The following is a 23,423-nucleotide window of genomic DNA, read 5'->3' on the forward strand; positions in this document are numbered from 1 at the left end:
CTTAGTAATTATATTTTTATATTGATTACATATTGAAATGACCGTAAACAATACTTATTTAAATAAGATGTATTATTTAAATTAATTTCATGTTTCTTTTTACCTTTTTACTTGTAATTTTAGAAAATTTAAAATTGCAGATGTTACTCATTGTGTTCCCACTGCTGAGTACTTCTCTAAATGGTTAGTTGAGACTGTTAAGTATTACAGTGATTTGGTCCTATTTCTATATTCATATTTTAATATTTGCTTCTATCATACAGTCGTGCTTAACCTATTAGAGCCAATATTTACTTTTACATGTTGACCTGCTGCTACTGCTGCTGCTGCTAAGTCGCTTTAGTCGTGTCCGACTCTGTGTAACCCCATAGACGGCAGCCCACCAGGCTCCCCCATCCCTGGGATTCTCCAGGCAAGAACACTGGAGTGGGTTGCCATTTCCTTCTCCAATGCATGAAAGTAAAAAGTGAAGTCGCTCAGTTGTGTCTGACTCTTCACGACCCCATGGACTGCAGCCTACCAGGCTCCTCCGTCCATGGGATTTTCCAGGCAAGGGTTGTGGAGTGGGGTGCCATTGCCTTCTCCTTCGGTGTTCATATAAATCTGACCTAAAACTCCTGTGATCTCCTTAGGTCAGGAGCACTTATCAGTGGAATGTGGTATGCATCTGTTCATTGCTTTATGAATGGCAACTGCTCTCAAGAACAGCTTCCCTGTCTGTTCAATCTCCATGAGCATCTCTTCTGATTTATAAGAATTGCTGCACTTAGTTTTGCTTTTCTTGGTGATGTAGTTGAAAATGTGTACATTGTTCTTGATAAATCTTAGAACAGCATTAAGAAAAGATAGGAAGTTGAACTTTAGAATTGGTGTCAGGAGGATATGGTTCCATTTTTGGCTTTATCATAAAAACCTCTGAACATCTAACTTAATATTTGTGTATATCTTTCCTTTTCATTAGGCTGAAGAAGAATGGTCATTTGAAGATTATTTGATATTGTTCAAGGTGATTCAAAGAAAAATCACTTTGAAAGTCAAATAACATATGCCATTTGTTAATCAAGGCTACTAAAGTTTGCTTTCAGTAAAATAGAACTAAAATGGAAAACATAGTCTTTATTAAAAACACATTCAGTTCTGTTTACAGTTATGTATCTTTCTGTCATTATTATTTATTCATGTGGATTTTCTGGTATCTGTGGAGGAATTTCATTCAGTCACATATGGTCACTGTCTCTTATGATACTTATAATAAAATCCGCCTGCCTTCCTGTGGACAAAACACTGTTCTCCCAACTTAGTTCTGTTTCATGATCCATTTTATAGACTATTCTCCCAGAGGATTCCTCCTGCGCCCACCCCCCCACCCCCCGCCTTTTTTTTGGAAAAGCAAGCTTAAACTATACAGAAATTAAGTAATTTTTTTTTCATAAGAAGTGTTTCAGATTCTTAGTCTGCTTGCTGTTTAGCCATTTCAGACTTCCTGGTAGTGCTGACCATCAATTTGCAATGTAGTTCTTATTAGACGAAGTTTCTGTTTCTAAATATGTATGTGTACATGTGTGTGTGTGTGTGTGTGTGTATGTATAAAATATGTATGCACACACTCAGTTGTGTCCGACTCTTTGAGACCCCAAGATCTGCAGCCTGCCAGGCTCCTCTGTCCATAGAATTTTCCAGGCAAGGATGCTGGAGCAGGTTGCCATTTCCTTCTCCAGGCTGTCTTCCTGACCCAGGGACCAAATTCTTGCCCCTTGCATCTCCTGCGCTGGCAGGCAGATTCTGTACCAGCTGGGCCATTGGGGAAGCCCATCTTATATATATATAAAATATATATATATATATATATATATATATATATAATATATATATATATATAAAGTATATATATTTATTTATTTTTCTCTTAATCCTCCAGTCCTTGGAAAAACTTTATTTAAATGACAGATGTTTGGTTTCTCCTAATTTGGTTTGTTTTCAGTAGAGTATCTGATACATCTCTTTTTATAAAATCTTTGAAAAGATTGTCAGGGATAAATCCTTTTCATCATTTCCATAAAGATCACGTAGGACATAGTGACTCTGAAGTGGCTTGCTTTTATGCTAGGCAAAAACAAGCAAACAAACAAACAAAGAAACCAGGATCCCACAAGGCAGGTGTACCTAGCGAGCAAAGTGTGGGATTGCGGTTTGGCCACCCTCCTCTGCCCTCTCCGCAGGCTTGACAGGAGTCTTGCTGCCCTCCCCTCCTGCCCTCTCCTCAGTCTTCTCTTTCTCTCCCTTCCCGGTTCCAAGTTCACTTAGTTGTTTAGGTTTCCCTAAAGCTGAAATCCTTTAACCCAAATGTTAGACATATCTTTAATAATTCAAAACCTTTATTCAAATACAGTAAAAGACAGTGGGACATTTTCTTTTTGGGGGGGACATTTTCAGTATTTGTGTTTTCATATTGTGGATGAAAGTATAATAAGGATATGATGTAATATGATTGTTAAACAGCATAATACATCTTTCAGAAAGCCTCTTATATTTAGAATTTAGCTGACTTGCAGGACATTTCAGGATTTATGAGGGATGCCAGGGTACAATTCTCTAGCTGGAGAAGGCTACCGTTTTGGATCAGATTCTACCAGGCATTACAAGGGCCTAAATTGCTGTAAGCATTCTTTTTTTTTAACATGTTTGCATATATATGGGAAGAGCAGATTTAGAGAGCTGGTAATTAAGTAAAATAACCTGAACAGTGTCTGATATGGATGGAGCAGGAGTGTAAGATGCTCTTATTGTCCCTATTACTCCTCACCTTGAGCCCATCCCTGTCCCTGCAAAGGCAAGCAAGCAAGCAGAACAGCTTGCACTGCGTCCAAGTCTGGTTCACTGTGGTGGGGTCTGCGTGCAGGATGTTCGCTGGGGGTGTTCTCAGAGTCAGCACTGATAGGGAGGGAGCAGAAGGGGAGTGGTCTCTCCCCTCTGAGGGGGATGGCCCTGTGACTGGTCCCTGATGGTGCATGACCTTCACGTGCTGTGTCGGCGGTCAGAGTCGGGCTGCTCTCAGCTCTTCCCAGCTGCTGGGACAGCACGGCCTTCAGTCTCAGTGGCCTCTAAGCCTGAAGACCTGCGTGCCCATCCTGAGAGGACGGCGCAGCCTCAGTTATCTGCCTCCAGGGAAAGCTAGTGGGACACCAGATGTTAAAGACCAAAATTGGGGTGACATCCATGGCTGGTCCCAGGGCTCTCAAGGATGTCCCCTGCTCTCATTATGTCTCCCCATTGTCCACAGTCTGTGTCCCCCCAGAAGTCCTTCATATTGAGGTCAGATCCTCTTTCTAGTGTGTTTGAGAGTCTGCCCATCCCCAGGAGCCCTGCCTGGAGCCTCTGTGCCTCCTTTGCATGTTGTCCTGTGTCTGGGTTGCTCTGATGCTTTATACTTTATCTTCGTCTCTGTGGTTCGTTGTTACCACCTGGTTCCATCCTCTGCAAACGCTCATATTGAGCCGCCCCCACCTTGTAGCATCCTCTGTGCTCCTGTCAGGTCAGTGCCTGTTCTGGACTGCTTGTTCCCTTGTTTGTCCTTCCCTCCAAACTGACCCTGTGGCCTTACTCTCCCCAAGGGCATAAGTGGTATCTTTCATCTCTATAAACCCGACGCTGGACTCCCTTCCAGGGGCTGAGTGAATGTAGACCACATGGGTGGAGACAGTGACTGACTTGGTTCACAGTCTGAAAGCTTGTCTGAGAGGTCTGGGCTGAGGCTGCTGTGTGCACAGACCAGGATAACTATACACAGCAATGGCAGATTTCTGCATTTGGATTTCAGTTAATTTGATGGTGCGTTGTCACTCTCTTCTCCAGAGTGTCCTCAGATATGACTGGAGAAACCTCTCAAGCCCTTTTAAAGCCTGTGGAAGAACTGAATTAAGTTAGCAATTTTTTTCTGTGGTGCTATACCAAAAAATAAAGAGAAGATTGGAAATCAAGTGTCTAATTGCAGAGGTTCTGGTAAAAGTACTCTAAGACAGATTCAAACAGAAGGAAGTTTCTTTGGGGAGGAAAGACATTTATTTTATGGCTCAATAAACATTTTCTGAGCGCCATCCATGTTGCTTAGTTTTCCATATGTTCAAATCTGGAAACAGAAAGATGATTAAGAAACTGTGTTAGAGCTTGTAGTCTGGTGGCATTAAAGGGCATAATTAACTATAATGAAGTTTGAGAAGTTCTTTTAAAAATTATCCTAAATGCTAGTTGAAGAGCCAGAGGGAGAAGACCTGCTGAGGAGGGAGGGGGTAATACCAAGGAGTGCTTCCCGCAGGAAGTGACATTTGCATTGGGTGAGGAGGTAGGGGTAGGAGTCCCCTGCAGGGAGGTCAGGCTGGTCAGGCCTTAGGGGCAGCGTCCATTCAGCATCAGCAAGTATGATTGGTTGTGTCTGCATTCCAGTCACCTTCCAGATCCTGGGAATATAGCAGTGAGCTGGTTACATGGCCTCTACCTTCTCGGAGGAGACGCTCCAGTGGAGACAGGCGGTAGAGGAGTCCAGTGTGGTGAGACAAGGCTCGGCTGGGGGGCAGTGAGCATGGTGTGTTCTGGGCAGCCTGGTCCTGTGAGAGCTGTGAACACAGGTTCTAGGAACAGACTAGTTGAGAAGCGCTAGCCTGGTAAGCCTTGCCCTGAAGAAACTAGGAAATTCTGGACTAGACCAAATCAAACAACGCATTAGACCAAAAACACCCTCTGAGAAATCACTGGAATTTTGTGAGCTGAAATTGCAAAGCATATCCCATGGGAGAAGCTGGGCTGGAGGTGAGGTCCCAGGATGGGTGGGGAGGAGGGCCCCGGGGTGGCTGTGTCCTGACGGTCACTGCCATGCAGGAACCAGCAACACCAGGGTCAGGCCTGGACTGCAGGGAAGCTTCTCTGGGGTTGGATCAGCAGCAGTCTTGAGTAAGGATGGAGGAACCAAGAAGTTTTGCCATAAAAAGGGGATGACGAGGGCCTGAACAATGGGGAGGAAAAGATGGGTCTTCAGGACCTTTGGAGGTAGAAACAATTCAATTGGCTATTATAGGCAATGAAGAGTGAGTTAGAAGAATTCATGGCATGTGGTGTTTTAAACACATTGCAGCACATTTTCAGGAGTGGGAAGCTTGCCCCTGACTTGGTGAAGGTCATGGCAGGGTCATCATATGTCTGGGAGAAACAGGAGCCAAATAAATGAGCTCAGAAGTGTTCCGGACTCTGCATCATGACTGTTTCTCTCACCTTCAAAATAAAGTTAGAAAGGGAGCAGGAAAATATCAACAAATATCTCCTTGAAAGTTTGACTTTTTAAGAAAGAAACACGCTTGTTATCATTTTTAAATAAAACAGAACATGACCTTGAGTTAGAGATAGTTGAGTTGCGTGTCTCTCCACCCCCACCCCCACCCCCCGCCCCCTTGCAGCCCAGGATGGGCAGGTCGCTGCATCCCGCCACCAGAGAAGCCACTGGAACTTGTGGCAGGTCCCAAAGTGAAGGTGTAGAGGAAGTGTCAGGGAGCTGAAGTTATAAAATGTCATTGGAATTCCTCCTTCACGTATGTGTACGTGTGTGTGCAAGTGTAAATACAGCATTCCTTTCTAGTACTTCGTGTCACATGTCTGTCAGTGGGTTGTGGAGGAACACAAGCCAGATGAGAAAACTGCCACCTTACTTCTCTCTGTCCTTCTCTGCAAGGTTACCTTGGTTATCAGCCATTTTATTGGCATTCAAGACCTAACAGTAATTTGCCTTGATGATAAAATAGTTGATGAAGTGTAATTAATAATGTTACCAAACTTAGTAAGTACAAACATGATGAATGTCTTATAAAAATGGCAAACTGCATTGTTTAAAAAAAAAAAGGAAAAATCATCTAATATTCTTCTTGACGGACTTCAGTCAGCAGTCAGTAGTTTAAGATACATAGAGAAAAAAGTTAAAGAACATAAGTTAACCAAAATATAGTAGTAATGTTGCAGGAAGGTGAACCCCTTCCAGGGCCCGAAACTGGGCTCTTGTCTAACACTCGGAAATGAATTGTCTGAGGAGACACATGTGCTGACAAAGCAAGAGATTTAATTGGGAAAGGGCACCTGGGTGGAGAGCAGTGGGGTAAGGAAACCCAGGAGAACTGCTCTGCCGCGTTGCTCGCAGTGTCGGGTTTTATGGTGATGGGATTAGTTTCCGGGTGGTCTTTGACCAATCATTCTAATTCAGAGTCTTTCCTGGTGGCACATGCATTGCTCAGCCAAGATGGATGTTAGTGAGAGGGATTCTGGGAAGTGGACGGACACGCAGTGTCTCCTTTAGACCTTTCCCGAACTCTTCCCGATGGTGGTGGCTTATTAGTTCCCTATCCCTTATCAGGATCTCCTGTCCTAAAACAACTCATGCAAATGGTTACTATGGTACCTGGCCAGGGTGGGCAGTTTCAATCAGTGTGCTTCCCCTAACAGTAAGATATTGCTTTTCCTTTTAATTTTTCTTAACCTTCTGACTACTGATGAAGTAGACTAGAATGATTGTTGTGCTTTACGTTTTGTACTCTAGCCTGGAAATATTGACATTAAAAACCAAACTCAGATTGCCATTTGAGCAATATTCTTAGACCTTCATTGGAATTTTTCTTTAAATAATAAGCTTTTGTTTTCAAATAAGCCTTTGTTTAATACGATTCTTCAGATTATTTGTATTTTTCTAAAGCAGAATTAAGAAACTTCTAGCGTAGGCATCAGAATTGGCACTTGATTTGGTTTCCTTCTTAAAGGACTGTTTGGTACTGATGCTGGTTCATGAGGAAGCTGTGGTGCGTTGTCTGTTCCCGAAGGACCGGGCAGCGGGGAGACTCATGACCCTGCTGGGTGAGCGCGGTTGCGGGCAGGCCATGCAGAGCAGCTGTGGGCTCTGTCCCGTGAACCCATTGCTTGGGCCTTTCACACTCTGCTCCCACCTGCCTCCCTCACCTTCCTGTTTATGTTTTCTTGTCTCCTTACGTCCCCTCCTTCCTCCAGTAGAGCTTCTCACCCTGTGAGTGTGTGTCTCTCTCTCTGGTTCTTTCAAACTCCCACTCTGGCCAGCCCTGCCTCTGAGCCCAGCCTTGGCGAGCTGGCCCTTCAGGAGCTCAACGAGACAGACACTGTCCAGAAAGTGCTGCTGCCTGACTACATCCTCATTCTGGCTTTTCTACAAAAATGTTTCTTCTTTAAAAAATTTTAATATCAGATTGAAAGGTTGTTGTTGAATCACACAAAGATGCTGGGATTCTTGGCCTCTGGAGGAGATGAATTCAATCCGGGGCCAGAGACGAGGCTTGATCGCTTAGAGGTTTTGTGTAATAAGTTTTTATTAAAGTATAAAGGAGATAGAGAAAGCTTTTGACATAGGCATCAGAAGGGGGCAGAAAGAGTACCCCGCTGCTAGTCTTCAGCTGGATGTTATATAGTCCCTGGCAGTCTGTTAATAAAAGAAAGGAATGTCTTAAAACTCAGAATGGCACCAGGCTCCTCACCCATAAGATGCATTTTGGGATAATCTTGGCACCAAATGGTTCATTCTGGGCCATAAAATTATTAACTTGAATCTTGAAGAAGGGCAGATCACCATACAAATAGTTTCATTTACATAGATTAGGGGAACAATATCTGAGTATAACATACTGGTTTTGTCAAGTAGGTTCTGAACCAAGAGGTGGAACCAACTTGAAGACAGAGTTTGGGGTAAATGCATAGTACATTAGCATAGCTTAAGATAAACGTTTCCATAAGAGAAATGCATTGGTTATCTCTAGGTTTGAGAATAGTTAACTGCAGATGGTGACTGCAGCCATGAAATTAAAAGACGCTTACTCCTTGGAAGAAAAGTTATGACCAACCTAGATAGCATATTCAAAAGCAGAGACATTACTTTGCCGACTAAGGTCCGTCTAGTCAAGGCTATGGTTTTTCCTGTGGTCATGTATGGATGTGAGAGTTGGACTGTGAAGAAGGCTGAGCGCCAAAGAATTGATGCTTTTGAACTGTGGTGTTGGAGAAGACTCTTGAGAGTCCCTTGGACTGCAAGGAGATCCAACCACCTGTTCATTCTGAAGGAGATCAGCCCTGGGATTTCTTTGGAAGGAATGATGCTAAAGCTGAAGCTGTAGTACTTTGGCCACCTCATGAGAAGAGCTGACTCGTTGGAAAAGACTCTGATGCTGGGAGGGGTTGGGGGCAGGAGGAGAAGGGGAAGACAGACGATGAGATGGCTGGATGGCATCACTGACTCGATGGACATGAATCTGAGTGAACTCTGGGAGATGGTGATGGACAGGGAGGCCTGGCGTGCTGTAATTCATGGGGTCGCAAAGAGTCGGACACAACTGAGCGACTGAACTGAACTTCAGGTGAAACCAGGTACCATTATGGCAACAGAGTATTTTAAGAGAAACCTCCTTTTAAATTTGTATAGAGAAGGAGAAAATATCGCAAGTTTGTTTCCTCCTGCCACTTGAGAGAGATAAAAATGTCTGACACTTGCAGGCTATTTCCTCTGTTTGGAGACCCCTGGCCTTCCTGCCTGTTACCCTCTCAATATGCAACACATGATAACACAAAAAATATGTAAGCAAGCATATTATGAACTAACTTGCTGTGTACCTGTCTCACCCACCAAGCATATTTTTTAAAAACATGGTTAGGTATGTTCAACATTGACACTATAAAATATTATCATATCCAGTATTTCTTCTTTCTTGAGAAAATATAAAAGAAAATTTCAGCTTCAAGGAAAAGCTCAGCACTTCTGGTTGAAGTTAACATCTCTTCGAGCTCATGGTAGCCTGGCTATAAGTCAGGCATATCTGTCCACAGCCCAGGGGCATGGACTCTTCTTTTAAAACTTAGCACTTTAGAAAAGGTCACTTGAATTACGACTACATGAAACATTTAAACTCTGAATGAGACCAGCTCTTCCTAAGACCCTGAATTTCAGGAATGAAGTATATAAAACCATATAGTGCTGTGGTGGAGCGTTTTCACGTGGAGCAGCTGTCCTCCCCCCCACCCCGCCCATGACGGTCAGCACCTGCTGTAGACCACCGCCCTCCCCCCAGCTGTCCCCTGGACTCCCACTGTGAGCTCACCCTCTCTACCTGCCCCTGGCACAGCAGGCAGGCTGTCCTGGGAAAATGTGTGTGTTTGTGTCACACCTGTGCTCAGAGCAATGCTCCCGTTCCTGCGGGAGAACCAGACTTCACTCAGTGCCCAGTTCAGTTCACTAGAGTCCTCCCGGAGCTTGCTTAAACTCATGTCCATCAAGTCGGTGATGCCATCCAACCATCTCATCCTCTGTTGTGCCTTTCTCCTGCCTTCAGTCTTTCCCCATCAGTGCCAGGACCCTTGCATTTCTTTTCATGTATCTCTTTAATGTAGATCATAATGGGAAACTAAAGTATACGTTTTTATTTGTTTGTTTGGTTTTTTATTTGAATAGTAATGATCCAGCCTGACCTTTACTGTGCTGTGTCAAGTCCATTCTCTACATCTGCATCTCTATTCCTGCCCTGCAGCTAGGTTCATCAGTACCATTTTTCTGGATTCCACATGTATGCGTTAATACACAATATTTGTTTTTCTTTTTCTGACTTACTTGAAGGAGAGGGTGGGATGAATTGAGAGAGTAGCATTGACATATATACACTATTGCATGTAAAATAGTAAAGTGGAAATTTGCTGTATCGTGCAGGAAGCTCAGAGGGTGTTCCATGATGACCTAGAGGGGTGGGATTGGAGGTTCAAGAAGTAGGGGATATATGTATACATGGAACTGATAACATAGAGCTGATTCATGATTCATGAATGATTCATGTGTATGGCAGAAACCAGCACATTATTATAAACTGATTATCCTCCAACTAAAATTTTTTAAAAATAAAATAAAAAATAAATTGCCAAAAAATAGAATAGTAATGTTTCACATTTTCTATCTTTATGTAAAACACATAAGTTTTTTAAGGAAAAACTGTCTCAATGAAAATAAGATCATTCAGCTATAAGATTTTTCAATTTTTAATTCTTTCCACAGTTAAATGGCCTTGAGTAGACAGGCACCCTTAGGGCTTCCCAGGGTGCTAGTGGTAAAGAACCCACCTGCTAATGCAGATTCAATCCCTGGGCTGGGAAGATCCCCTGGAGCAGGAAATGGCAACCTGCTGCAGTATTTCTTGCCTGGGAAATTCCATGGACAGAGGAGCTTGGCAGACTACAGTTCACGGGACCCACAAACAGCCAGACATAACTGAGCACAGACAGACTCCCCTATTCTGGGAAGGTCTATTTCTTCATAATCCCTACCAGTAACCCCCAGTCACCTCAGGACACCTTTCTCTCAGCTTTCCCTGCTGGCTCACTGACCATCTCCCAGGCTGGTCACTTGTTACCTGTCTTCTTCCCTCACTCTTCTTCTTGGGACACAGTTCATCCAGTGAAAAACACTATCACCTCTTCCCCTATTGCACCTTTACAGATGGGCAGAAACCTCATCCACTCAAATGTGCTGCTGCACAGTCAGCGAAGTTGTTTAAGGACAGATGGGCAAATGATTTATTTATAAATTTGCAAGAAAACTTTCAATAAAAATTCTTCATAGGAAGATGAAATAAAAGAGGAAAAGTAAATGGTTTTCATTAAGGAAGAGCCTAGTCTCTGGAGTGGAGTAGGATTTGGGGTAGAAAGAGGATTGTTGTATGATTTTTTTTTTAATCTAAATTCAATTTTTTAATGGAACCTAAAATTTCAAAATACATCATCTTTCCTTGCATTCTGTGGTTTCTATGTCAGTTTCTCATAATAACTTTTTATATGTGTACCTTACCCAACTATGTAATTTTACTATTATGTTTCTTACATATTATAAAAGTATTGTTTTATAGTATGTTTCCCAAACATGTAGATTAGATTGTTATATATAATGTTACATATTTATTTTGCAAGATATTTAAGTATACCATATATATATGTATAGATATAAACAAGAAACGTATATACATAGACTAGGATGTTAGATTCATTGTTTTGTTTTTACATAAAGGGGATTTATTCCATACCACACAGTTGAGGTTTTTATCTGTTTCTGTGAATTTATTTTCTCCCAGGTAATTTATGGCATCATTTAAACTTAAGTTTATATTTAAAGTCCTTGCTTCTCCAAGATTATAATTCACAGACATTCACACCTTGGTATCACTGATGTTTGCCAGTTCTCAACTGCAAGTTCATCTCAGCACAGTTGACTTATCTATGTGTAAAAACATTGGCAAATATGAGCTCAGAATGTTTGAATTACTTTAAAAACTTTGTGACTTTCTTCATTTTAAAGATTTACAGTCATTCATTTTAAATTGATGTGTTTTTCATTTTGCTCTAATAATTCAAGAAAAGTGGACAGGTCACATGGGTAGACAGGCAGGATCCTGGGTGCTGTGATTGGTTGGCATTTACACAGTTCTTTCATGTAGGATTTAGTAAAAGGTGACCTGAAATTTAGAAATGTAACCTGTAAGAGAGTCAGAGAAAACGTTCTTTTAAGTGCACTCTTGTCAGTAGAATGTGCTGCTTGTTCTGTGCTGTAGTTTTTTTGTATCTGTCAAAAGATGTAAGCGATATTCAGTAAGGAGGACAGCAAGAATTTGAGACTTCACTTACATTTCTTTTACTGATAAGAAGTTCATGCTTTTAAAAAAGGATAGAAATTAACATTTCTCCAGAATTATTTTTTTCCTTCATTCGAGGCAATTTCTTACTTCCAGCATTGTACTGTTTTATGAACAGGCCACATATATATTTTATTTGTCAGGAGAAGTGATGAAAATTTACAAATTTCAGCTAGCATTGCACTCTGCTGATAAGGATGGGAGTTTACATGGCTCTGAAGAAGTTACATGAAGTGGAATTGGGAAGCAAATTGTATTTACACAATATGGGATGATGTTCCTAATAGGTGTTCAGAATAGACTGTTTACTCTCACATTTTGCTGAGCTTTACTAGAAATAACTTCATTTCAAAAAGGACAAATCTGATTGAAGGCAAAAGCATTCCCTCTCTATAGATACTCATCCAGAGGGTTTACATTAGATTTTCCTGATGGGCACACAGCTGTATTTTATACTATTTTTGTACAAAGTGGTAATGTGGAAAATAAAAATCTAAATAGTATACTTGATGCTTCATGCACCAACCACTTAAGTTACTAGATTTATATTTACAATTTTGGAAGATGTGTTGCAATATGATATTCTGATAACTGTCAAAATCATAATGCTGGGATTTCTTTTCATCTTGTTGTCAAGGTAAAGTTATTGAAATTCACAGTCAGTAAGTCAAAAAGATTGCTTCTTATCTCTTATCATCAGTGGTTTAACGCCGACCTAAACAGCTACTGTATAATGTCAAAATTATCACAGTGCCCAGGCTGCAGGGTACAACGTGCCACATGATTTAATGCATTTCCTGTCTGGAATGAAGATTATGAAAAGGTCAGCAAGCAGGAGCTACAGTGGTTTAGAAGAAAACTAATTTCTAATTTTTCTTTCCCTTTTTTCCCTTCATTTTTAGATTTTGGATTTAGTAAAAGGGACACATTACCAGGTAGCCTGTCAGAAGTTCTTTGAGATGACACATAATGTAAGTAAATTTTTAAACTTTATAACCTTATCCTTTGTCTTCTGTTACTCCGTGTTTCATTTAGGAGTTTTTGCTGCAGCAGTAGAAATCACTCCAGCTGTTTTCAGGGAAAAGAGATTTATTACACAACATGAGGTTGCTTATAAAGTTTACAGTAGGAGCAGGGAACTAAGTTTGGATGCTGCAGAACCAGCAATAGTGTAACTAAGAAAAACTACATTCTGAGAAAATCTTACTTTACTATGGCTACCATCCACCACTCCACTTCTATGGATGAGACCAAGGGTTGGCAGATTTTCTGTAAAGGGCCTGGTCATGACAGGTCCACATGCCCTTTGTCACAGCTGCTCCTCTCTGCTGTTGTCATGCAGAAGCAGCCTAGACACTGTGGGAAGGAGCAGGCTTGTGTCTGTCTCCGGAGAACTTTATTTATAGGAGCCCATGGTGGGCTGGACTGGACCCTCAGGCCTTAGGTACCCAATCCTCAGAGTAGGTCTGGAATGCTGGCCGCTGTTGTCCAGAAGAACCAAAGGCTTTTGCCATCTTCCTTGTAGAAAATTGAATGCTTTTACTTGTGGCTGCTCCCTCATGTTACTCTAGTCTGTTTCTTAGTCTCATGTTTATCTGCATGGCAGACCCTAGGTTATGCAGTGGACCCCCAAGCTGCAAGGGAGTCAGGGAAATGTGTTTGGTTGTTTTCTTGCCAGACTCCTGTACAAAAGGCCTGCTAGTAGGTTCTGAGAGGTGTAATGCTTAGGTCACAAACTCAGAGGTCTGCAGGGATAAGGTAGATAACCCAGAAAAGCGAAATTGCCTGGGATGAACACCACTGAATTAGTCACACTGCTAGAGATGTGAACACTGACAAGTTTTGCGACTGTGTGCAAGCTGACAACATGTCTGCAGGTCAACTTAGCTCACAGACCCCTGTTTGCAGTCACTGGTCCTGATCATGGCTTTCTAACATGGGACAGAAAGCCAAGAATGGACCTGGGCCATGTACCCTTGAAACATTTTTTCTCTAAGTACATACTGCACATTTTTGGAGCCTAGTGTTTATCAGGTTTCAGAAGGATCCATGATCCTGCCAAAAAAGATGCTACATGTATGGAATTCATCATCAGCTAACACGGTACTTTAAGTTTTATAATCAGTTTTATGTTTTCTGGTTTTCATGAAATCATTTTTCTTTTGTGGTTATATAATTGCAGAATTTCTTACATTAAATTTTATAGGACAAATATATCTTATAACATCACTGATAATAATGAAAACAATAATAGTATTGAATAATATCAGCCAACACCTACAAAACCCTTCACGTGTGCCAGGCCCAGCACTTAGTGCTCTGGACACATTGGTCCTTTGGTTCACACTGCAGACTAGAGTAAGCCCGATCTGCATCCCCATCATGTCAGAGCTTAGAGAGTCTGAGGGCTTAAGGCCCTAAGGGGTGAAGCTTGGATTTGAACAGGCTGTCAAAGCCCTCACCAGGAGCTCTTGAAGCAATCCTGACTGCTGTTCTGGAGCTCCTGAAACTGCGTTTGTAATAACAACTGTGGAGGCCGTTAGTATTTTCCTTTCTAGATTCACAATCCAGCCTTCACAGTTTACTTTAAAAAATAAGCAGGCCTAGTAATTCAACATGACTTGCCTGAGGGACCACAGCTGATTCGTGGGAGGTCTGGAGACAGAATCCTGGTCTGCCCTGGGCCGTGGGTCCAGTCCTCTTAATATTACACCTAACTGTTGAAAATAGTGTTTTTATTTAAAAGCATAAAAATTTTATTTTTACAAAGTTGAAAGGACTAAATGTCAATATAGTAGTGAACAACAAATTGTCGTCAGTTTTATTAAAATAGGAATCTCAACAGATGAGCCACATGTTTGGTATTTTCAGCATCAGCCTTGCACAACTCTTTCCCCTATAGACTGTGTTCTTTAATTTGCTTGCTTAACTTGAAAATTTTAATTTAATTTAATTCTTAATTATTTGTGGACCTTTTTAATTAAGAGGCCTTATAACTTTGACAAATTAAGGTCAACTTATGTAACCTTTTTTTAAGAAGATATGAAAATTATGTTTAACACTGAGTCTGTGACATTGCTAAAAAGTAAGAAGTGTTTCTCAGATCTGCTTTTGTAGCATCTCTTCTATTGATTATTCCTATAAGAGTATTACTACTATTGCCAGTGTTTAAAACTTGCCTCAGATTAATGAAGAGACTAAAAAGACACATGTCTTAAATCCTCCCACATACAGAAAATCTACTTTAAACCATATATAAATCAATGGGATAAAAAGGCTGTTTATATTCACTAAATGTCTCCCTATAGATTTTTTTGTTGTGAATCTCTCTCTTCACTTACTATTTTTTCTAATTTAATTTAAAAACAAAATCTATTTTTATTGTCATGTTGTTGTCATTCTGCCTGCTCTCCCCAAAAAATCTGTGATTATTTTTTTTGAGCCCTCTGTGATCAAACTCACTTTAATGAAAGTTTTGAAAATGAACCAGTTAGCTGATAACATTTACAGCAGTGCTGTGATGGTTCCATATGGCTTTTTTTGGCAAGACCAGCTGCCTCATTATAAGTTGTCATTGAAAACCTCTTGATTAAAACCCAAACATCCCATAGGTAAAACAGTATTGCTTCCATTCCTTCAGAATCCACATTTGCTACAGCAGATATATGAAACCTTTGTTACTGTGAAGGTCATCGTGTGCAAAACATGCTGATTCAAAGCAGATGTTAGAGAGAGATTCACTTAGTAGATATCAAAGATGGGCCTGCTTGAAATCTGTTTTCTTCAGATTTTTAAAGAGCAATATTTTATATTGTAGTGATTTTTTAAAAATTTTGTCGTACTCCGTTTGTAAATGAAAACACTAGGCCTTTGTGTAGATTAAACTCTGGATTTTAATTGAAAATTGTTTCTTTAGAAATAAGTCTCTTTAGGTACTGAGTCATTCTGGATACTTATTTTCCAAACAGCTTAGCATAATTCCTTTTCACTGTAAGAGATCTCTACACAAATCTTATTAAAATCTATCACACATTTTACTACAGTCTTAAATAGGATACACCAAGTACACTTAAGCTTTTTAATCCTCGCTCAAGATCACTTTGGGGATCAGTCAGAACCCTGGGCCAGGAGCCACCACTGTCTCTTGTGTGTATCACTCACTGCAGCAGCTTCCTGACTCCTTCCTCAGCAGCTGCACACTTAATCTGCCCAGTTCCTTCTCCTCCACACTGCTGCCAGGTCACTTGTAAAACAGAGAAATCTGACCATTTCAGTAACGTGCTTTTTAAAAACATTTAAAAAGCCTTCCCCTTCCCTCTTAAGATGAAACTCAAAATTTATAATGTAGCCTATAAAGGTCTCCATCCCACCACTTTGTTCTGTTCATCTTTTGTTAGATCTTTGCTTTGGGACTTCTGAGATCATAGGACAGAGTGAAGATGTGCCACAGGATTTCCCTCTCTTAATACTTAACAGAAAGTAGAAAACATAATAATAAAAAAAATTATTAACTACAAAGAAAAATATCACCAATAGCAACCAAACAAGAAAAAAGGCAAGGAGAAAAACAGTCACAGCAAACAAAATTGTGAAAATTCTCACTTAGTATTTCCAAATATAGAATGAAGCAAACTGAATCTCACCCCCTTTTGTTTTTTAGTGAATAATAATGGGGCTTCACAGGAGGCACAGGTTCTATTCCTGGGTTGGGAAGATTCCCTACACTAGGAAATGGCAGCCTGCTTCAGTATTCTTGCCTGGAGAATTCCACGGACAGAGGAGCCTGGAGGGCTATAGTTTATGGGGCTGCAGAGAGTCAGACATGACTGAGTGCCACCACCACACAAAGGAAGTAACTGCTAACTTTTAAGCATTAAGTGAAGTGGGAGATTTTGATGTGGATAAATCTCTTACTCTATTTTTTTTACTAATTGGATTTAAAGTAAAATCTATTTTCATTCTATTTGGTTTATGCTTCTCCCCTTCCTCCCTAAAACTAGTTTTATGAACCTGAACAGGGTGAAAGATAACTTCCTTCAGCCAAAAGTAAAAGTGAAAGAAAGAAAAATTTCAAAAGAAATACCCCATCTTAGAAGAAATACAATCTAGTAAACAGAAGGAAACTCTTCATAAGTTCATCATGCTATCAGGCATCTTAATAGATGTTTGGTAAAATTAGCTTATTTAACAAAATGAGTTAAGAAAGGGTGATTGCAGACCTAAGAGAGAAAGTTGGGAAACATGACATCACACAGAACCTTGGTTACAGCCCTCATTTCAGTACCCTTGGCATTATTTAGTTGGTTAATAAAAATATTAATTAAAACAGATTACATTTCAAATGTAACCTAACATTACATTTTGGGCTTCCTTGGTGGCTCAAATGGTAAAGAATCTGCCTGCATGCAGGTGACCTGGGTTCAATCCTTGGGTCAGGAATATCCCCTCGAGAAGGAAATGGCTACCCACTAGTGTTCTTCCCTGAAGAATTCCATGGACAGAGGAGCCTGGCGGGCTACAGTCCATGGAGTCTCAAAGTGCTGGACACAGCTAACCAGCTAACACAAACAGAACATTACATTTTAAACTTAAAACATTTGAATGTCGTTTATTTGCTAATTTTCTGATATAAAGGCAAAATCTTTTGTTTGAGTGTAGTTTAGGGATGGGAATTTTATTTCATTTTTTTTCAAAAACCACACACATAATATACCACCACTGATTTCCAGTTTATGTTTCTTTAAAGTGGAAAAAGAACTTAATGATAATACAGAGCAGTATGCTCTTTCTCCCTATCTTTTTGAGAATTCAGGTTGTTTTATTTTTAACTAACTTGCCTTTCGTGAATCTTTCCAAAGGATTTAATGTAGATTTCATAGACTCAACAGCTCTTTCTTTTTATCCTCATATTTCCTTGGTTTTCCTCGTAGCAGCCCTGTGACATCACTATTACCCCCATTTCAGGGGAGAAGAAATGATGCTTAATATAAAGTGAAAAGTGAAAGTGAAGTCAGTCAGTTGTGTCCGACTCTCTGTGACCCCATAGACTATAGCCTACCAGGCTCCTCTGTCCTTGGCATTTTCCAGGCAAGGGTACTGGAGTGGGTTGCCGTTTCCTTCTACAGGGGATCTTCCCAACCCAGGGTTTGAACCTGGGTCTCTCACATTGCAGGCAGATACTTTACCATCTGAGCCACCAGAGAAGCCTGGTGTATAAAATATAAAGATGACCACATTTCATTTTGTCCACATTGAAATCTAGTCATTCAGTTTACTCCATAGATATCTGAGATAGATATTTTGACAATTTTAACAACTTGAAACAAGGTGTGGAAAATATGTAATTAATGACCAGAAAAGGTACTAGCTTCTTTTTGCATAAAGTGACCCAACTATGCTTTTTATAATTCTTATAGACAAGTTTATCTCTAAAATAATATTTATAATGCTGTGATTATAAGTTTGACCTTGCATAAAACCCCTTAAAACAGATTTCAGAGTATGGCACCCCACTCCAGTACTCTTGCCTGGAAAATCCCATGGATGGAGGAGCCTGGTAGGCTGCAGTCCATAGCGTTGCAGAGTCAGACACGACTGAGCGACTTCACTTTCACTTTTCACTTTCACTCATTGGAGAAGGAAATGGCAACCCACTCCATCATTCTTGCCTGGAGAATCCCAGGGATGGGGGAGCCTGGTGGGCTGCTGTCTATGGGGTCGCACAGAGTCGGACATGACTGAAGCGACTTAGCAGCAGCAGCACCAGCAGCAGCAAGTGACCTAAAGGCCTGAATTCTGATTCAGGCACAACTGGTTACTAGTGCCATGACTGTGTCTAAACCATTTGGGTCTCACTTTCTTAGTCTGTGCTTGGAGGAGATTCAATTTAAAGGATTCTTTACATCTTTCCAATCTCTAGAATTCTCTATTTATAAAAGCAAAGCCTACTGGTTGAAAATGTGCTGGGAAATAAACTTAATTTTCATGAAACACTTTGTAAAATGCAAACTTTGTATTGAATCTCCCAGTGTTTAATGAATTGAGTGAAAAACAATATAATAAAGAAGTTCACAAAATGATTCCATTGTTAATAAAAATTATAGATAAAACATTCAGTAAATATTTTGAAACTAAGCAGGAAATGAACAGATAAAAAATTATTCTTGATGATCTGGGTAATAACTCTTAAGTCAGTGTGTACACTATCAATCTGCTATACACTGAATTATTATAAAATTATTGGTCCAACATGTATCAACAATAACTACAGAGAATCAGAGAACCTTAGGATTCTCAAGTAAGTTTTACCAGGAAAGATCTTCTTTCTGTTTATTGGTCTACTTGTTAAGAAGGTTCATCTTGAACTGTAATGGTAACTTTAACCCCCTGCTAATCCTTTTTAATCCACCATAAGATTGCACATATTAATCACATCACTTCCCTTCTTAAGAAATGTCAGTGACCCCTAAAAATTTTGACCCTACACAGCTGGGTCTGGGTTGCTGACACGGCTGTCGGATGTCTCTGCACTCTGGCCGCGGCCTCTCCCAGCCTCGTGTCCTGTCTCCCCTTTCTGTGCCTTGCACACCAGCCCGCCCGCACCTCCTGCTTTTCCAGGCAGCCCTCTGTCCCCTGCTCCTGGGGCCCCACTGCTTGTAGGCCCTCACCCTCATCGTCCCAGCTGTTACTCTCTCATCCTTCTAGACTCAGCTCATCAGGAAGATCCTCCTCTTTTCTTTTCTTGTTTTTTAAACAAATATTGACTGACAAGATGCCAGGCATTTTGCTCTAATGTGCCTTTGAGCGTCTGAGGTGTCAGGTAGGAGGTGGGTGGGGAAGCAGGGGTCTGGGCTGGAAGTACCGCTCACAGCGCGTTACTGTTGGGGGTGGCTGGAGCTCCCTGTGAGTGAGATCGTGTGAGTGGTGGTTGAGATTTTGAAGGAGAATCTGTGTCCAGGTGTTGAGTAGGTTCTGAATGAGGTCCGGATGGTTCTTCACACCCCCTTTATTTGTACTTTTGTTATATATGTATTATTGTAACACACATCTGCTTCTTGTGCAGGTGGATGACTGTGGCTTTTCTTTGAGTCATCCAAACCAGTTCTTTTTTGAGAGCCAGCGGATCCTCAGTGGAGGTAAAGACATCAAGAAGGATTCTGTCCAACCTGAAACACCCCAACCCAAACCGAGTGTCCAGAGAAGCAAGGATCCGTCCTCCACTTTGGACTCGCTCAGCTCTGCTCTGGACATGGATCTGGAGGAGCTGGAGGAGTTGCTTCAATGAATGGTTCCTGGGCAGTTGGTCTTCTTCACTGGCTTTTATTTCCAACTTTACGATTTTGCCTTTTTCTTTTTCGTCACTTTTTCCCTCTGCCCTACCTCCTTAATCCATCCACATGTACATGCTTCTCAGGAAGGCAGGCTTGCAGGTAAAAACAAAGACGTCCAGTGTATTTTGCTTTGTCAAAAGAGAAGAGGAAGTATTTCTTTTGAAATATAACACTTGAATGATGTGACTTAAGTCCTTTTTTAGGAGAGAAAACAGCCTTCTGGACTGGTTACTGTTGCCTAGAAACAATACAACTGAGAACAGCTTTTAGTTTAACACTTATCACTGTAATGTTGGCCCAGACCTTTTCTGGACCATCTTTGTTAATAAATATCAAAATGTATGTAATTGTATGTCTGCATATAATTGTGAGACTCATGCCTTTGCCTCAGGTTTTAATGTGGTATTCTGGAATATTCAACATATTGCCAAATTTTAAACTTTTTCTGCTTCCTTTTTCTCTTGAGTTGACCATTTGAAGTTATTCTGCATTAGCAAGAGAATTTTTGCCCCTTTGAATGGGAGCAAACTCTACTGAAGTGAGTTGTGACTCAGGAATTAAGAGAATGTATACAGTTGCTCATACTGTTATAAGGAATAGAAGGGTTTTATTTTATAAAACCATAGTATTCCTTTTCCGCCACTTCTGCTCTCTTGGGGGGACAGCCATCACTAAGGTGAGAAGGTTCTAAGTAAAGACTGAGGTCTGTCTTCATCCCACCCTCCAGCTTCCACGACTCACTGCTTCTGTGGTTGCTGTGAACTGCCAGGTAGGTTTGGTAGATTCATTGACTTCGGTGGTGACTATACTCATATTTTTAGTAATGCCTGTTTCGGTGCCAGCAGGAGAGTTGGTTATGAAAGGTCATAGGTGTGCCCCGAACTAGTGCCCTGCTCCCTGCCTGTCTTTGGTGATGCACCGTGTGCCTGCTGGTGGTGCCCTGATCTGAGGTATTTCCTCCCTGTGGGCGCTGCTCACTCACCAGAGCATTTACACTCATAGAGAAATGTGACCCTCACTCACCGACTCCCTTGGATGCCGTTCTACACGAGTCTCTTTTCCTGGGGAAGAGGGCCTTTGCCCTTTATCCCTTTTTTAAAAGTTACTATTATTATTATTGTAGTATAGTTGATTTGCAGTGTTGTGTTAGTTTCACATGTACAGCAAAGTGAGTCAGTTACACACATACATATATGGACGCTTTTTGTCCTTTATCCTCTTTAATCATATGAGACACTGCACTGTCTGTCCTAAACAGGATCAGAGCATCAGAACCTAAAAATGTCAGCTGATCAGGTTTTTATCTTAGGCTGCTGAGCGAAGATTTCTTGGAATATTTAGTGAAATATAAAGGAAATCAGTCCTGAATACTCATTGGAAGGACTGATGTTGAAGCTGAAACTCCAATACCTTGGCCACCTGATGTGAAGAACTGACTCATTGGAAAAGACCCTGATGCTGGGAAGGATTGAAGGCGGGAGGAGAAGGGGACAACAGAGGATGAGACGGTTGGATGGCATCACTGACTTGATGGACAGGAGTTTGAGTAAGCTCCGGGGTTTTGTGATGGACAGACAGGGAAGGCAGTCCATGGGGTCACCAAGAGATGGACATGACTGAGCGACTGAACTGAACTGAACTGATAACTAAAGGAGATACATCTGAGTCTTTGCTTGTCTTTGTGACTTATTTTTACCTAGTTCAGAAAATAGTGGTATTCCACTACAAATTACCTTTATAAATCTCTCCCTTCCGAAACCATCTGCTATTCCTTGTATCATGTATAGTTCTCAGCAGATATCCGATGACTGCCAACCACTTCATCCCTAAACTGCAAAAAAAAATTTTTTTTTTTTAATGTTAAGGACGAGTACTGTTTTAACCCCAAAGTCAAGTTAGTGATGGAAAGCCAAGCACAGAAAGACGGCTGTCTATTGTATTACAAGAAAGGAAATTGAGCTGCAGCCTCGTGCTGTAGCTCAGCGAGAGCCCCAGGACAGGGCATTTCATACCTGGCACAATTTGCAAGGCTTTCTCTCTTGCTGTATGTTCTCCTCTCCTGAAGCCTGAGCGCCCAGCACGGAGCCCTCGACAGCAAGCACCTGTGTCTGAAGGGACTGTCTTACCCAGCAGCCTCAGGAGTTTGACTGTTTTCTGTGTGTCTAGTCAAACTCCAAAATAACACTTGCTTAAATATTAGTTGTTTTCCCAGTTTCACTTCTTTGTAAAAAGGCTTGGTCTCTTGTCATGTATTATACAGAAGAATATATAAATATTTTGTGAATCGTGTAGATTAGAGGATGGGGTTAGAGGTTTATATAAGAAGATAGAATTTAATGCCTTTCTGGTGCTTTATGGAGTTGGAAAAAGCAATTTATTTTTCACGCTTCACAGGTCTTGACACTTTTGATTTGTTTTCTTTGAAAGACCTGTTTGAATCAGATGATGTAGGAAGAACTCAAAAGAAAAATCAAAAGCCAGCAACCTCCTTTCGAAACAGCAGCCAATGAAGAAGAACATGAGCCTTCCAAGTCTTTTAACATCCGTCTTTTATTACCTCTTCAAGGAGGAGCGGCTGTACAGTGATCAGAGACAAAAGAAGAGACAGGAGAAGCCGAGCCCAGGTTGGAAGTGTGCAACTGGTGGGAGCACCAACGTTGTTTGTGGAGATACTGTCCATTTCTTTCATTTTATTTCTCACTCCATCCAGATAGCCTAAAATTCTTGATTGCAATGTGCATAAAAGAATACTAGGAAGGTTTAAGTAAACTTTTCATATATAGTCGCTTATAATATAGTCGTGAAAGTAAACAGCTACAGATTTTGAAAGGGAGGGAGCAGAACAGAGCAATGAAAAGGTAGGATCTTTAAATCATATGGCCTTGTAAGCTGAGGGATTTCTCTCTGTAAAAGCACAGCAGTGTCCTGCTTGTTACACTTTGCTGCCTGACTGATACTCAGGGTCTTTGCAGACAAACTTGCAATTCCTTGCACAGAAAAAAGAAAACTTCTGGGATTTAAGCTTGAAAGGCGAAATGAAACAACTCTAAAATTCTGGTTTAGTTAGAGTCTACTGTTTGCAGATTTAATCAAGGTCTTCCACAGGCATCAGCTTCACATTAAATTTAAGTGCCCATTAAAGTGAGAGCTGACAGCCGTTCTGAACGTGAGCCTCGGTCTGAGGATATCTTTACAGCTTGAAGGGAAGAAATTTGAGAGTCTCAAACCACTGTGATAATTAGTTAGATCCATTTGGCAGAGGGCGGGCGAGAGAAGGCTGGAGGAGGGGCTGTGGAAATGGGCAGGCAGAGCCCTGCTGCAGGGGAGACGCGGCTTCTCCCTGACGGGGGTGGATTGGGGGCCTGATGTGTCTCATCTCCCTTTT

The 23,423-nt window shown here is 41.1% G+C and overlaps 1 protein-coding gene across 1 annotated transcript in view; it reads left to right on the forward strand.

The window, feature by feature from the left end:
• The window catches only part of PRIM2 (DNA primase subunit 2), a 302,144-nt gene extending 281,855 nt beyond the window's left edge, over positions 1 to 20,289 (forward strand). The window contains exons 13-14 of the mRNA XM_052648836.1: positions 12,611 to 12,679; positions 19,771 to 20,289. Of these exons, the coding sequence (XP_052504796.1) occupies positions 12,611 to 12,679; positions 19,771 to 19,992 (291 nt within the window). The 3' untranslated portion in view covers positions 19,993 to 20,289. The remainder of the gene's footprint in view (positions 1 to 12,610; positions 12,680 to 19,770) is intronic.
• The last annotated feature ends 3,134 nt before the right edge of the window (positions 20,290 to 23,423 follow it).

This window comes from Budorcas taxicolor, chromosome 11 (genome assembly GCF_023091745.1).
Source record: "Budorcas taxicolor isolate Tak-1 chromosome 11, Takin1.1, whole genome shotgun sequence".
NCBI lineage: Eukaryota > Metazoa > Chordata > Mammalia > Artiodactyla > Bovidae > Budorcas > Budorcas taxicolor.